Source organism: Hyperolius riggenbachi, chromosome 10, assembly GCF_040937935.1.
Source record: "Hyperolius riggenbachi isolate aHypRig1 chromosome 10, aHypRig1.pri, whole genome shotgun sequence".
Taxonomy (NCBI): domain Eukaryota; kingdom Metazoa; phylum Chordata; class Amphibia; order Anura; family Hyperoliidae; genus Hyperolius; species Hyperolius riggenbachi.
In genome coordinates this window covers 96,623,028-96,635,828 of record NC_090655.1, presented here as the reverse complement: position 1 = coordinate 96,635,828, position 12,801 = coordinate 96,623,028, and the positions used below count along the sequence as shown (strand labels likewise).

Below are 12,801 nucleotides of genomic sequence, written 5' to 3'. Positions count from 1 at the left end.
AACTGCGCGTGGGTGTAGAATATCTGCATAGACAGGATGGGGTTAGGGATAAAACAAAATGGGAACACACTCAATTTCTATAGCCAGATAGTGGCAAGCCTTTCCATGGAGTAATCTCACCTCAAGATGTTGCTGACTTGACTGTATTGGTCTGTCAGTGAAAGCGCATTAGCCCCTCTTCCTGACGGGGACGTAGACTATAGGTGTTGGTCTCTCTCTGTAGGCTGTTTCCAGGTGTCCATAGGATGCTCTGAAAATGTTCTCCTAGCTGTACAGGTGTTTTTGCCTGGGGAAGAATTCACATGTATTGTGTTGCTGCTTGTGGGGCGTGATGTGCAGAGCTGTTCTATGTGGTTGCCTGACAGAGGTGACATGACATTGTGTGGCAGATGCTCCCACTCAGTGTTTCCTCTGCACTGTCATAGCCGCCGCTCCGCCGGGTAAGCGAGAGTAGCGTTATGGCAGACGGGAGCACTTGGGTCACTGGTGACAGATGGGAGAACACCCTGAGAGGTGGATTAGCAGAGAGAGGTGGATTAGCAGAGAAGTGCTCTAGAGCTCTCATCTGCAGGGCAGAAGCATCCCTGCTCTGTCTGGACTGTGGCCGCCGCAGCCCTGAGAGGTCTCTGAGCGAGCACTAGCCTCTCTCTGCTAATCCACCTCTCAGGGTGGTCTCCCATTTGTCACCAGTGACACGAGCAGCACCCAAGTGCTCCCGTCTGCCATAATGCTACTCTTGCTTACCCGGTGGAGCGGCACTTATGACAGTGCAGAGGAGACACTGAGTGTGTGCCTCAGCCACACACTGTCACTTCACCTCTGTGGGGCAACCGCATAGAACAGCTCCACACATCACACCCCACAGGCAGCAACACAATACAGGTAAGTTCTTCCCCCAGGCAGAAACACCTGTACTGCTTGGAGGACGTTTGCAGAGCAGCCTATGGACACCTGGAGACAGCCTACAGAGAGAGACCAACACCTATGGCCTGGGTCCCCAGCTGGAAGAGGGGCTAATGCGCTTTCACTGACAGACCTATACAGGCAAGTCAGCAACATCTTGAGGTGAGATTTCTCCACGGAGAGGCTTTCTACTACCTGGCTATAGAAATTGAGTGCGCTCTCTTCCTTTTTGTTTTACCCCCTTCCCCCACCCTATCTATACAGATATTGAGCACAGATTTAGTATTCACCTGTTTTGTAGGTACCCTATATGGAGGTTTTTAACTTTCAAATTTTTTTTTTACAAGAACAGAGTTAACCACTTGAGGACTGTGGCGTTAACCCTCACTAGTGACCAGACCATTTTCACTTAATTGGCCCACTGCAGCTTTAAGGCCAAGCTGCAGGGCCACAAAACACAGCACACAAGTGATTCCCCCCTCCTTTTCCCCCCACCAACAGAGCACTCTGTTGGTGGGGTCTGATTGCCCCCACATTGTTTATTTTTTAATCAATATTTATATTAAAGTTTTTAAAATAAATTAAACCTTTTTTTTGTTTTGCCCCATTCCCCTCACTCCCTCCCCCCAGCCAGCCAATCACACAATTGGCTCTCATAGGCTTCAGGCTATGAGAGCCGATCGCTCTCCCATGGGCCAGGGGGACAGCCATGTCACACGGCTGTCCCCAGTATAGCACTGTACAAAGTAATTCGATGGTGAAAACGCCATCTAACAGTCTCCCAAGCAGCGATTGCCACTCGGAGACTGAAGGCGGAGTGGAACTCCGCCCCCAAGCAGGAGATGCGCGCGCATCGTGCACGCGATCTCCTGCTAGCCCCAAAGAAGACTGTTCACGCCAATGGGCATGGAGCGGTCCTGGGGCTGCCACACTGCTCACGCCAATTGGCATGGAGCAGCCGGCAACAGGTGAAATAACAATCGTTCAACTAGAGAAATACACAAGTTCTTTTTACGTAAAGTCACGTTTAACATATAACAGAAAGTTTGGATTTTGATTATAATATTATAAGGAAATATTCAAACTGATGTTAAGAGTATAGATCTTTCCTGAATGTACTACATTGTCTTGGCCACACTGGCTGCAGCACACGTAGGTGCTGATGAGTGTGGAACCTAAAACAAGAATAGGTTCAACACTATATATCAATTAAGAGGTAGACTTATAACAGGTAATTAATAAGAACTTTCCTTATGAACTTCTTGAAGATTTTGTTAATTTCTTTGTTAGGTTAACTTGTCACATGCGACTGTCTACAACTGAAGTATGAACTTGGTTATGCCAATGACCCAGCTAATCAGGTAGAAAAAAAAAAACATGGAATCCAACTTTGGAATATTTAAAAAAAATTAAATAAAACAAACCAGTCAACATAATGTAGCTGTTGGTTATGTATATGGAGTTCTGACATAATCACATCAGTAATTTTTATTACTTTTTATATACAATGATGTTTAGCACTTTTTATAAACAATGACTTTTACTACTTTTTACATTAATGATCTGGGTGACAAACTTCTGCTAGAATGTGGCAGTCCAATCTATTAGGAGTTGCAATGTCTCATCTGGTTTTGGTGTAATTACTTGCAGTGTATCCATTTATTGTAACAATAAACAATATTTTAGACAGTGGAGTCTTTGAGGAGCCATAATAAACCATAGAATCTGCCAGGCACATCTACTCTGAGGAAACTGTTGAAGATGCATGCTTAAATACACTTTCTCCAAGCTTTTGATGATGCAGCGATGTACTATAATTTTGTATGGTGCATATAATATAACACTATTTTAGCAGTATTGTCAAAAGACCAATGCCTGATCCATCACATTTTAGCAACTCATTGTTTAGAGGCACTATTATTTTTCCTTTTCCACTTCAGAGTGTATGTGGCATTGTTAATCCTGTGAAGGGATAACATGCCCTTATAAATTGAAACATTGTCAGTGACGTGTTATTCTGTTGGTAAGTGCAAAGTTCTGTATCTTTATGATCCTTATGCTAGATGTTTCTGGGGGTGGTGTGTGTATGTGTTGGGGGGGGGGGGGGATCCAATACAGAAATTGATTTTGGGAAGGAGGGAAGGCTTTTTAAAGCTCGCTCTGGGGCAGAAATAAAGCTAGAATAACTACTGTGTGTGTAATGGATAAAGAGGGAAAAACAAAAACTTCATTACTTTGACAAACAGCAAGTATTGATAAAATAAGTGACTTTCTCCTGCAAAGCAACTGCACTGCTCTGGAAATAATTATAAAGAATGCCTGCTTCAGGTTGCTGTTTGTTCTTTTAGGCCCTTTTGTTTATGATGCCATTGTGTTTATCCCCTTCAGTGTTAAAACTAAATAATGAACAATGCCTCTGTGCACATTACATTGTTTGTTTGAATTTACTGTGATAAAATAACAGCTGGAGCTGCATGTGAATATCAATGCCATTATAGAAACATGTCTCCAGTAATCACACAAGTTGTTAAAAAGCAAGCCGGCAGAACACATCATTGCTGCAATATTCCAGGTCACATAGAGAGTGCATAAAACCTGTTAAGGTTCACATCATGTGCAATTAAATGTATGCTGTTCCCTATTTTTACAAACAGTAATGAAAACAGGGGCATGAAGTGACCTAAACAAACACCACCACTAGCCAGATTTTCATTTTTAAGTGTTGCTTTACAAACGTGCGGCTCTGATGGATGAAAAATGTGCTAATGGGAGAATTTCTAGGAAGACAACTATGATGAAAACACCACTCAGTTATTTCAGTGCTGGATGTGGTTGAAATCATGGCCATTATATATACATGGTTTTATTCTGTAAACAGTCTGAGTGTTCCCTAAACTCAGCCTGTCATTTTTATGTTTTCTGCAGCAGTGGAAAAGTGGCAGGTCAAAATCATACATGACCTGAATCTTCAAATCAAAGTCAAATCAAATCAAAGATAGCTTTATTGGCATGACCAAGATTCATTACAGGTATTGCCAAAGCAAGGGCAAATAGGGGACATGGGAGGGGGTGGGGTAGGGGGAAAATGGCTAAGCAGTCTGTGGACATTTTTTAGGTTTTCAGTTCCGTTATGCTCCTCTCAGTCTGTGGCATGCTGTGACATAGTGTGCAGCGATTGTCACTGTGGATTCCTCTTCTCCTAGTAGGATATATGTTTTTATCTCGTCTTCCAGTGTGAAAAAGTCTGGGAATAGTTCCAACAATTTCTTAAAGTAAGTGTCCCTGGTTGCAGTATATTTGGGGCAGTGCAGCAGGAAGTGGCTTTCATCCTCAAGGGTCTTCTGCTCACAGTGTTGGCATAGTCTCTCCTCCCTGGGTTTGTACGTCTGTCTGTGTCTCCCAGACTCTATTTCGAGGTTGTGAGCACTCAATCTATAGACACTCAGGATTTTCCTCTCTTGAGAGTTTTGCAGCTTTTCCAGGTATGGGGCCATTTTATATTCTCTTTGTAGAGACTGGTATATGGCTAGCTTTTGTGACTGTTTTATTTCACTCCTCCATTTTTCCACATAGTCTTCTTTGCTCTTAGCTGTGGTGTGTTTTATCTGGACTTTTGTTATGACCTGTGGGTCGGGGGTTGGAGGGAGTATAGAGCTGACCATGACTTTCAGTGCACACGGCTTTTCTTGGTCTTCATTGTGCAGCATGGCTTTGTAGTGGGGTGAGTCGGGGCTGCTGCTCTGTAGGTGGGCCCAGAAGGACAACACTCTCTTCTGTATCTCAAGCAGTAATGGGAATCTCCCCAGCTCAGCTCGGCAGGCATTGTTTGAGGTACTCCGATGGACCTGGAGGAGGTGTTTGCAGAACTCCAGGTGGAATATTTCTGTTGGGCTGGATTCCCATTTTGATTGGTCTGGGTAGGTGGTGGGGCCCCATACTTCACTTCCATACAGTAGGATTGGGGTGATGACACTGTCAAAAACCTTCAGCCAGACCTTTACTGGTGGTTTGAGGTGGTACAGTTCTTTCCTGATGGCATAAAACGTTCGGCATGCTTTGGCTTTTAGGGCCTCCATGGCTGACTTAAGGCTTCCTGATTGGTTGATTTCCAGACCAAGGTAGGTATATTTATCAGTTCTGCTGATTTCACAGTCATTGAGTATAAAGGATGGGCTCTGGGCTGACCTGTTTTTCCTCTGGAACACCATGGTTTTGGTTTTCTTTAGATTAATGGGGAGGGCCCATGTTGTGCTAAATTTCTCCAGGATTTCTAGGCTGTCTTGTAGACCTTCTTTAGTTGGTGATAGCAGTAACAAGTCATCTGCATACAGTAAGAATTTCACTGTTGTGTCATGCAGGGTGAGTCCTGGTGCTGATGAAGCCTCTAGGGCTGAGGCTAATTTGTTGATGTATATGTTGAAAAGTGTTGGACTCAGGCTGCAACCCTGTCTTACCCCCCGACCCTGGAGGAAAAAAGGTGTTCTTTTCCCATTTACTTTCACACTGCACTTGTTCCCAGTGTATGAGCTCTTTATGACATCATATGTTTTCCCTCCTACTCCGCTCTCTAGGAGTCTCAGGAACAAACCTGGATGCCACACTGAGTCAAAAGCCTTTTTAAAGTCCACAAAGCAGGCAAATATTTTTCCCTTTCTTCGTCTGTGTACATGGTGCTTGATAAGGGTGTGCAAGGTGTAGATTTGGTCGGTGGTGCGATGGTTTGGCATAAAACCTGCTTGGCTCTTACTGATAACATTGTGCTGTGTGAGAAAGGTGAGGATTCTCTTATTCAGGATGCTGTTGAACAGTTTTCCCAGTGTGCTGCTCACACAGATGCCTCTGTAGTTGGCTGGGTCATAGCGATCTCCACTCTTGTAAATAGGAGTTATGAGTCCTTCATTCCAGACTTCAGGGAAGTAACCGGCGTACAGGACCAGGTTGAATAGTTTCCATATTGCAGCATGGATTTCTGGGGTGCCAGATCTGATCATTTCTGATAGGATTCCATCTGTACCACTAGCTTTTTTGCCTTTCATGGATTGTATCTTCTCTTTTATTTCCTTCAGTGTGAAAGGTGTGTCAAGTGGGTTTTGAAAATCTTTCACCTTCTCCTCCAGGTTCTTTAATTTTCTAAATATTTGTACTTGTTCTGGGCTGAGTTCTTTTATAGGAATGTCTCTGTATAGGTCTTTGAAGTATTGTAGCCAGACTTGGCCATTTTGGATCTTTTGGAATCTTATAGCATGCTGTAAATGATTTCCTTCCTGGACCTGTCCTACCATCACCAAAAGCAGAAAATGACAGGCTGAGTTTACTACACAGATCCAGATTTGTTACAAAACAAAAGTCTGTTTGTATTACCAGTAACGACTGAAACAATGTTCAGTGTTAAAATAAATGAGGTATTTCATGATCCTGACTTGGACTGTAACAATTATATTTAGAAGCATATTTGTTGTTATGCGTGAAAAGCAAACGTGTCTTATATACAGTGAGGTCCATTAACTTTCACAGATAGAATAGGCAGCAGTAGTTGTCAGGCATTCTTTGGTCGGATATCATCACTTGGATCGAATCTGACAAATATTCTTCTTTCTTATGAGACTAACTGAAAGCTTGATGGATTTTAGAACTGTTATTGGGTGAGGTGGGAAATCATAATCCACTAGCATGTGGGGAGAAGGGCAGAAGGATGGTTCTATATTGCATCATGCAATGCAACCTCACCATAGTGGCAGCATCAATAGCTTCCAGACAGATTTCTACTAAAAATCAGGTGGGAATATCAACTGTATCTAGCATCAGCAGGGGAATTACAGAAAAACTGAGAGAAAAAAATGTAAACCTGTCCTTTAAAAGTATTTCTATTGAGGCATTGCTGAATTGTGTGCAGGCTCTGAACTGAACTATGCAGAAACACAATTCCTTTTGGTCATAGAACATGATGAGCTATACAGGAGCATGGAGAAGATAAAGTAAGCACTTCATGCCCTAGGCTGAAGGTAAACAATGTGTACGCAAGCACCCACATGACACATTTGCACAAGCACTTGGGCAGAACAGCTGGAGTAATATAACCATCCTATTGGCACTAAAGATACACAAATAGGATGTTCAGAAGCGTCAATTTAGCAGGAAGTGGTTAAAGTTCTTTTCAGGGGCAGATGACTGTAGACCGGCATGGCTACCATCAAACTTTTTTCTTATAACAAAACCGACCAGATTTCACTTTTGAAGCATTCAGTGTCTCAGAAACAGCCATTTTTGGAAATAGAATAGTATATTGATGCACTTCTGGTCAACGAGATACCATTTTTTTTCAAAGTTGATGCAAATTTGGTTACAATGTCATGGACCAGACCAAACAACTAAAACAACTAAAGTGAGAAGAATATCAAGGCTTTCTTTTAAACAATACCAGTTGCCTGACAGCCCTGCCAATCGATTTGGCTGCAGTAGTGTGTGGATCACACCAGAAACAAGCAAACTTGTCTGATCTGACAATAATGTCAGAAACTTCTGATCTGCTGCATGCTTGTTCAGGGTCTATGGCTAAAAGTGTTAGAGACAAAAGATCAGTAGGATAGCCAGGCAACTGGTATTGCTTAAAAGGAAATAAACTTGGCAGCCTCCATAGCTCTCTTGCTACAGCTGTCCTTTAAAACTCTGTTGCCCAGTGTTTACCATGGTCTACTAAGAGAGCTGGTCAGAGTCTCCTCACATATTATTTTGTGCTGCCTTGCACAGTAAAGGGGTTTTCTCTTATTACATAAATATCCATTCTGCGCTACTATAAATAAAATGTGTGTCTGTTTCTAACATCTTCAGGTAAGATGAGATTCACAAAGAAATCTTCATCCCTAATTCTCCAGGATATGCGCTTTCATTTCTTAGAGCTCTATTTCCATTGGCTATAACAGAAACTTTGAACAGATGAGAGGTAACTTATAATATGTAAATACATAACGTATCCCAGTAAGGTGGTGTTGAGACTTATTGATATACCAGTATTATCCCATGATAGGTGATGCATGCCGATAGATGTATGTGTGTGTTTATTTTTTTATTTTTTTTCACTTCAGTAAAAAAAACCTTCTTTGTGAACTTTGTGAAGACCCTGATTGCTAGAAAATGGCTATTATTTCTGCAGCAATATCAGCTCTTTTCAGATCACCACTTCCATACAAGTTTGCTACTTCATAATGACTGCCACTAATGCTACTAATTAACAGCACATTTTATCCAGTGCATTACTCCAATATGCAAAATAAATATACAGTATATACTGCAAAATAGATAAAGATGAAGAGACAGGTAGGAAAAAGTCAAAATAAGACCTAGCTATTTCACTTTGTTCCACTCAAATACGTAATTTCATGTGTCAGAAAGCCAGCCATACAAAACACTCCAATTATATTTGAGAACCGAGGGTGATCAAAAAGTGCAGAGTCAATATTTTGTGCTTTAATGGCCACTTTTTCAAGACATTGTATGTAATTAACATATTTTATAGGAATGGAATAATAGTGAAGTTTTAGTATTGCAAAGTCTAATCTTTGTGCTTCTATCTTTTAACTCCATCTTTTAGTTTTACTTAAATTGCTGCTATGCTAAGGCAGTTTGGTCACACCAAATATAGATTTCAGTTATTTATATTTTTTCTGCTTAGTGCATTTTCTCTGAAGTGTCTTGTTTAATAAAACTGATTTATGACATAGGAGTTTATATACTAAGGTTTCAGTAATGCTGCTATAAGCAGCACATAGATTGCTGTTGGCATTTGCAAACTCACTGAACTCTTCAATCAGGTATGATTTTTTTATATTATTTCATTGATAATGTGTGAGTCAGTGGACATCTGAGGCAGCCACCTTAATCACTTCTGGCAACACTTCAGGGTTGAGTGCTATACAGATGCATCGCTAGACTGTTACTATGGGTGAGGTAGAAGGAACAGCACATCACAGAGTGGCCTATGGTGGGTGGGGTGATGAGGTGAACAATGCACTTTAAATAGGTCAAACACAGGGCCAGTTCTCTCATGAAGCAAGGTGAAACATTTGTAGGTCAAACACAGGGTCTGTTCTCTCATAAAGCAAGGTGAAACATTTGCATGAGGCGCAGAGATTACAGAGGTAGCATTTTTGTACTGTGTTTACACTTACAGCATTTAGTCAGAGTAAGTGAGCAAGGTGAAGAAGTCATCATTGGGGAAAAGCAGCTTGTTGTGCTGTGTGAGGAGTCTGACAGTGAGTGAGGAGGGGGAGGCAGGAGAGCAGCTGTGAGGGGTCACTGTTGTCCCGACTGAGGATAAATAAAGTGGCTGAGGGTGAGCAGTTTGTTTGTCACAGACTCACAGCCAACCAGTGTGCTATTGTGTTGAGCTTCAGCATGTCACGTGAGAACATCAAATGAAGCAGAGTAAATTGTCGGGTGCTGTCCAATCATTCCAAATCGGGGGTGAGGGCACATCCTCACAAGTTTTCCCCAGGCAGCAAAAAGTCTAGAACCGACTCTGGTCAAACATTGCCAAAGATCGGTAATACTAGATCTGTAGGTGACATCACATGGATCTTGTACGCATACTAAATTCTCATTTGAGAATGATCATTAATGGCTGCCTTGGCTGAGATTAATCCAGCACATGTAATCCATCAGCCTGTTTACTCAATTAGTGAAGAGTAGAATGTGGCATGCAGAAATCTGTGTGCCTTAGTTATTCAATTTATGGGGCCATATCACTATAGTACATGAATGATGCACAATCATCATGTTCATGCCACAAACAGCTTCAAGTTCACAATGTTGACCTCGAATGGACATTGTTTTTTTGATGCACAAAGAATGTATAACTGCTTGAACCTCTTCTTCTGTCCACTAACACAGAGTACAGGAGCCATTTCAAGCTTGTCTTGGTCTGAAAGATAATGGTATTAGGAATTGAAAGTGCTACCACCTAGTGGTCAAGGTCTGAACTTTATGTTAAAAGAGAAACATCTCACTACAGACAGTCAGTAGTTAGTTATTAATTAGGGAACCTTATTTTCTGATTTCACCTTGTACATATAAGGCAAATATGTACAACATTCATCTCTTACCCTGTTTTGTTAACCGGTTATTCTCTAAGAGCAGTACACAATTATCTGACATCCAGAAACTATCAGACTAACTGAAAATACATAGAAATATATAATGCAACATAACAAACTCAAACTTCCTTGAAGTGTTCTGTGGTACCCTTTACATGTTGGTACATTTTTAGGAACAATAAACAAGACAAAAATTAGCATATAGCAAGATATTTGAAGATCAGGAAATGGGTCTGTTCAATAGGCATACATAGTAAGATTGTTTTGCAGATATATTTAAAGAGAATCTGTACTCTAATATTCTTACACTAAAAAGCATACCATTCTATTCCTTATTTTCTCCTGTGCCCCTCTGTGCTGTTTCTGCCACTCTCTGCTGCAATCCTGGCTTGTAATTAACAGTTTTAGGCAGTGTTTACAAACAAACTAACCAGCTTGTAATAGGCTCAAATAAGCAGAGTGTGTGAGTCATACAGAGTGTGCAGGGGGCCTGCAGAGGGTGTGCAATGCTTCTATCCAATCACAAGCAGCCCTGCACATTCCACACATTCAAGCCTTAGCCCGACAGACACGGCAGAGGAAAGGAGTTAAGATTTATTACAGAGACAGTGCAATTAGGGAAGGCTGCAGTAAGCCAGAGCACATTAGAAAAGACATAGGAACTTATAGGATAGAAGAACTAAGGCTGAAAAATTTGTTACAGAGTCTCTTTAAGATAACATTTTCAATATAGAGTTTATTATCTTAAGTTTTCACAAATAATTTTTAGAATAAATGTATTTAATTTAAAACAAACTTACACCATCAGGTCGACCATCTGAAGCTGTCACTATCAAAATATAACGGTCTGTGCTTTCTCGGTCCAACGGTTTTGCCAAAATTAACAGTCCAGAACTAAATGTACATAAGACAACAACAAATTTAATTTTAAAACAAGAATTACTGAAGAACATGCAGTTCTTTGAAATACATTTCTAAGTTTATATATCATTTTTCTACCATGGAATAATAATGGCTGAAGTGGATCATTGTGAAAAAACAAGTTGATGAAAAGCTATCTAAATAAATACCAGAGGTACAGACTAACCAGCAAGCTCATGGTGAACCAGAATTCGTTGGGGAATGTAAGGGCTACAATGGTACTAAAAGCCTCCTTACTAAAATGCTATGGAAAACAAAAGTTTGCTTTCTTAAAACAGAAAGTATTTCCATTAAATCAGGTTGGAGTTAGCTCTGGGATGTCTCCCAGTGCATCACTGCAGAATATATGCAAATGAACCATTGTCGATAAATACCAGTATTTCTCAATAAAGTACATAGGAAACTTTAAATACAAATCAAATCATAGCAGTTCTTCTTTCATAGCTCTATGAAATAGCCATGGCTGTTCAACAAAATAGACAACAGGTATTAGACCATTAAATAAAAGTGGAGGGTGGAGGAAAAATAAGTAAAGGTTAAAGAAAATGTTAAATTTAAAAAGTAGTAAAAAAAAAAAAAACCTCTAAAAATGGTTACATATCAGGATAACCCAGGCAGGATATTCACTACAGTTTCTGTGGATATATGCCATATATTCCGGCGTATAAGACGACTGGGCGTATAAGACGACCCCCCAACTTTTCCAGTTAAAATACAGAGTTTGGGATATACTCGCCGTATAAGACTACCATTCTTTCAACACACACCGAATTAAAAGAAAAATTAAAAATCATGTACTGGTGCTGTGTATGAACAGATACTGGTGCTGTACTGTATGTGTTACCCAGTATATACCAGTATATAGTCAATTGACTTGTTGCATTGGTCAACTCTCCTTAAGTAGACTGGTCAGCTCTCCTTGTCTACCTGTTTATCAGAGCGGTATGGAAGAATAGATTGCGCTCCCTCAGCAGGGAGATCTGAGAGGCGGTAACAGGATAGGGCGTATCACCCGGCATCAATGACACCCGGCGTATTACCCGGCATCAATGACACCCGGCGTATAGGACGACCCCCAACTTTTCAGAAGATTTTCAAGGGTTAAAAAGTAGTCTTATACGCAGGAATATACAGTAAATATTTACTACGAATGGGTGTCATTTGACCACATTTAAAACATTTAGAACATTTTTCTAATGTAACGTTTTTCTAAAAAAAAATTAAAAAAATTCAGGATTGAAAGATTTTTTTTCTCTCCTTATGCTCACTGTTCTCCTTAACATACCTAGCAAATTTAGTGATTTTATCATGTATGGGGCTTTGCTATTAACCCCTAAATTAGGCGGTATTCATCAATGCAAATTTGCTGAATTTGTGCTTTTGAATCACATTATTTTGTAATGACAAGGTCTAAATTTGAACAGTCATATTTGGGTTGAATAAAAGGATGATGCAAACCTGAACACCAACACTAGCCATGCCAGTACAATACAAGAAGAACATTCTACTGGCCAAATAATTACAGTAATAGACACATTTTGAAGCTTTAACTGCAACTAAAAAAATGTTATTTTTTTTTATAACCAATACTACACAGTTCAATTAGTAATTTATTAATGGAACACAAAAACCGGCTTGTGTAAACTAGCAGTACCCTATCGCAACCTTAGATAAATAGAACTTTAGGTATTTAAACTATGGCTGGTTGTCACTTTTTACTGCAAGCCCGAAATAACTTTTCATGCATTTATTTCTTTACTAAATACATTTGCCTATATATCCTCCTTTCTATAATTACTCTTCACTACCAGTTAACCTCTAGGTAATGTGTAGCAAAACTCATAGCGAACTACTGCTCAGTAAGAAATTTTTGATTTATATTAGAAAT

At 40.3% G+C, this 12,801-nt stretch overlaps 1 protein-coding gene across 1 annotated transcript in view; it reads right to left on the bottom strand.

Moving 5' to 3' along the window:
• Positions 1-12,801, bottom strand: part of PCDH15 (protocadherin related 15) — a 1,564,441-nt gene that overhangs the window by 619,063 nt on the left and 932,577 nt on the right. Inside the window, exon 18 of the mRNA XM_068257852.1 lies at positions 10,793-10,886. Within this exon, the coding sequence (XP_068113953.1) occupies positions 10,793-10,886 (94 nt within the window). The remainder of the gene's footprint in view (positions 1-10,792; positions 10,887-12,801) is intronic.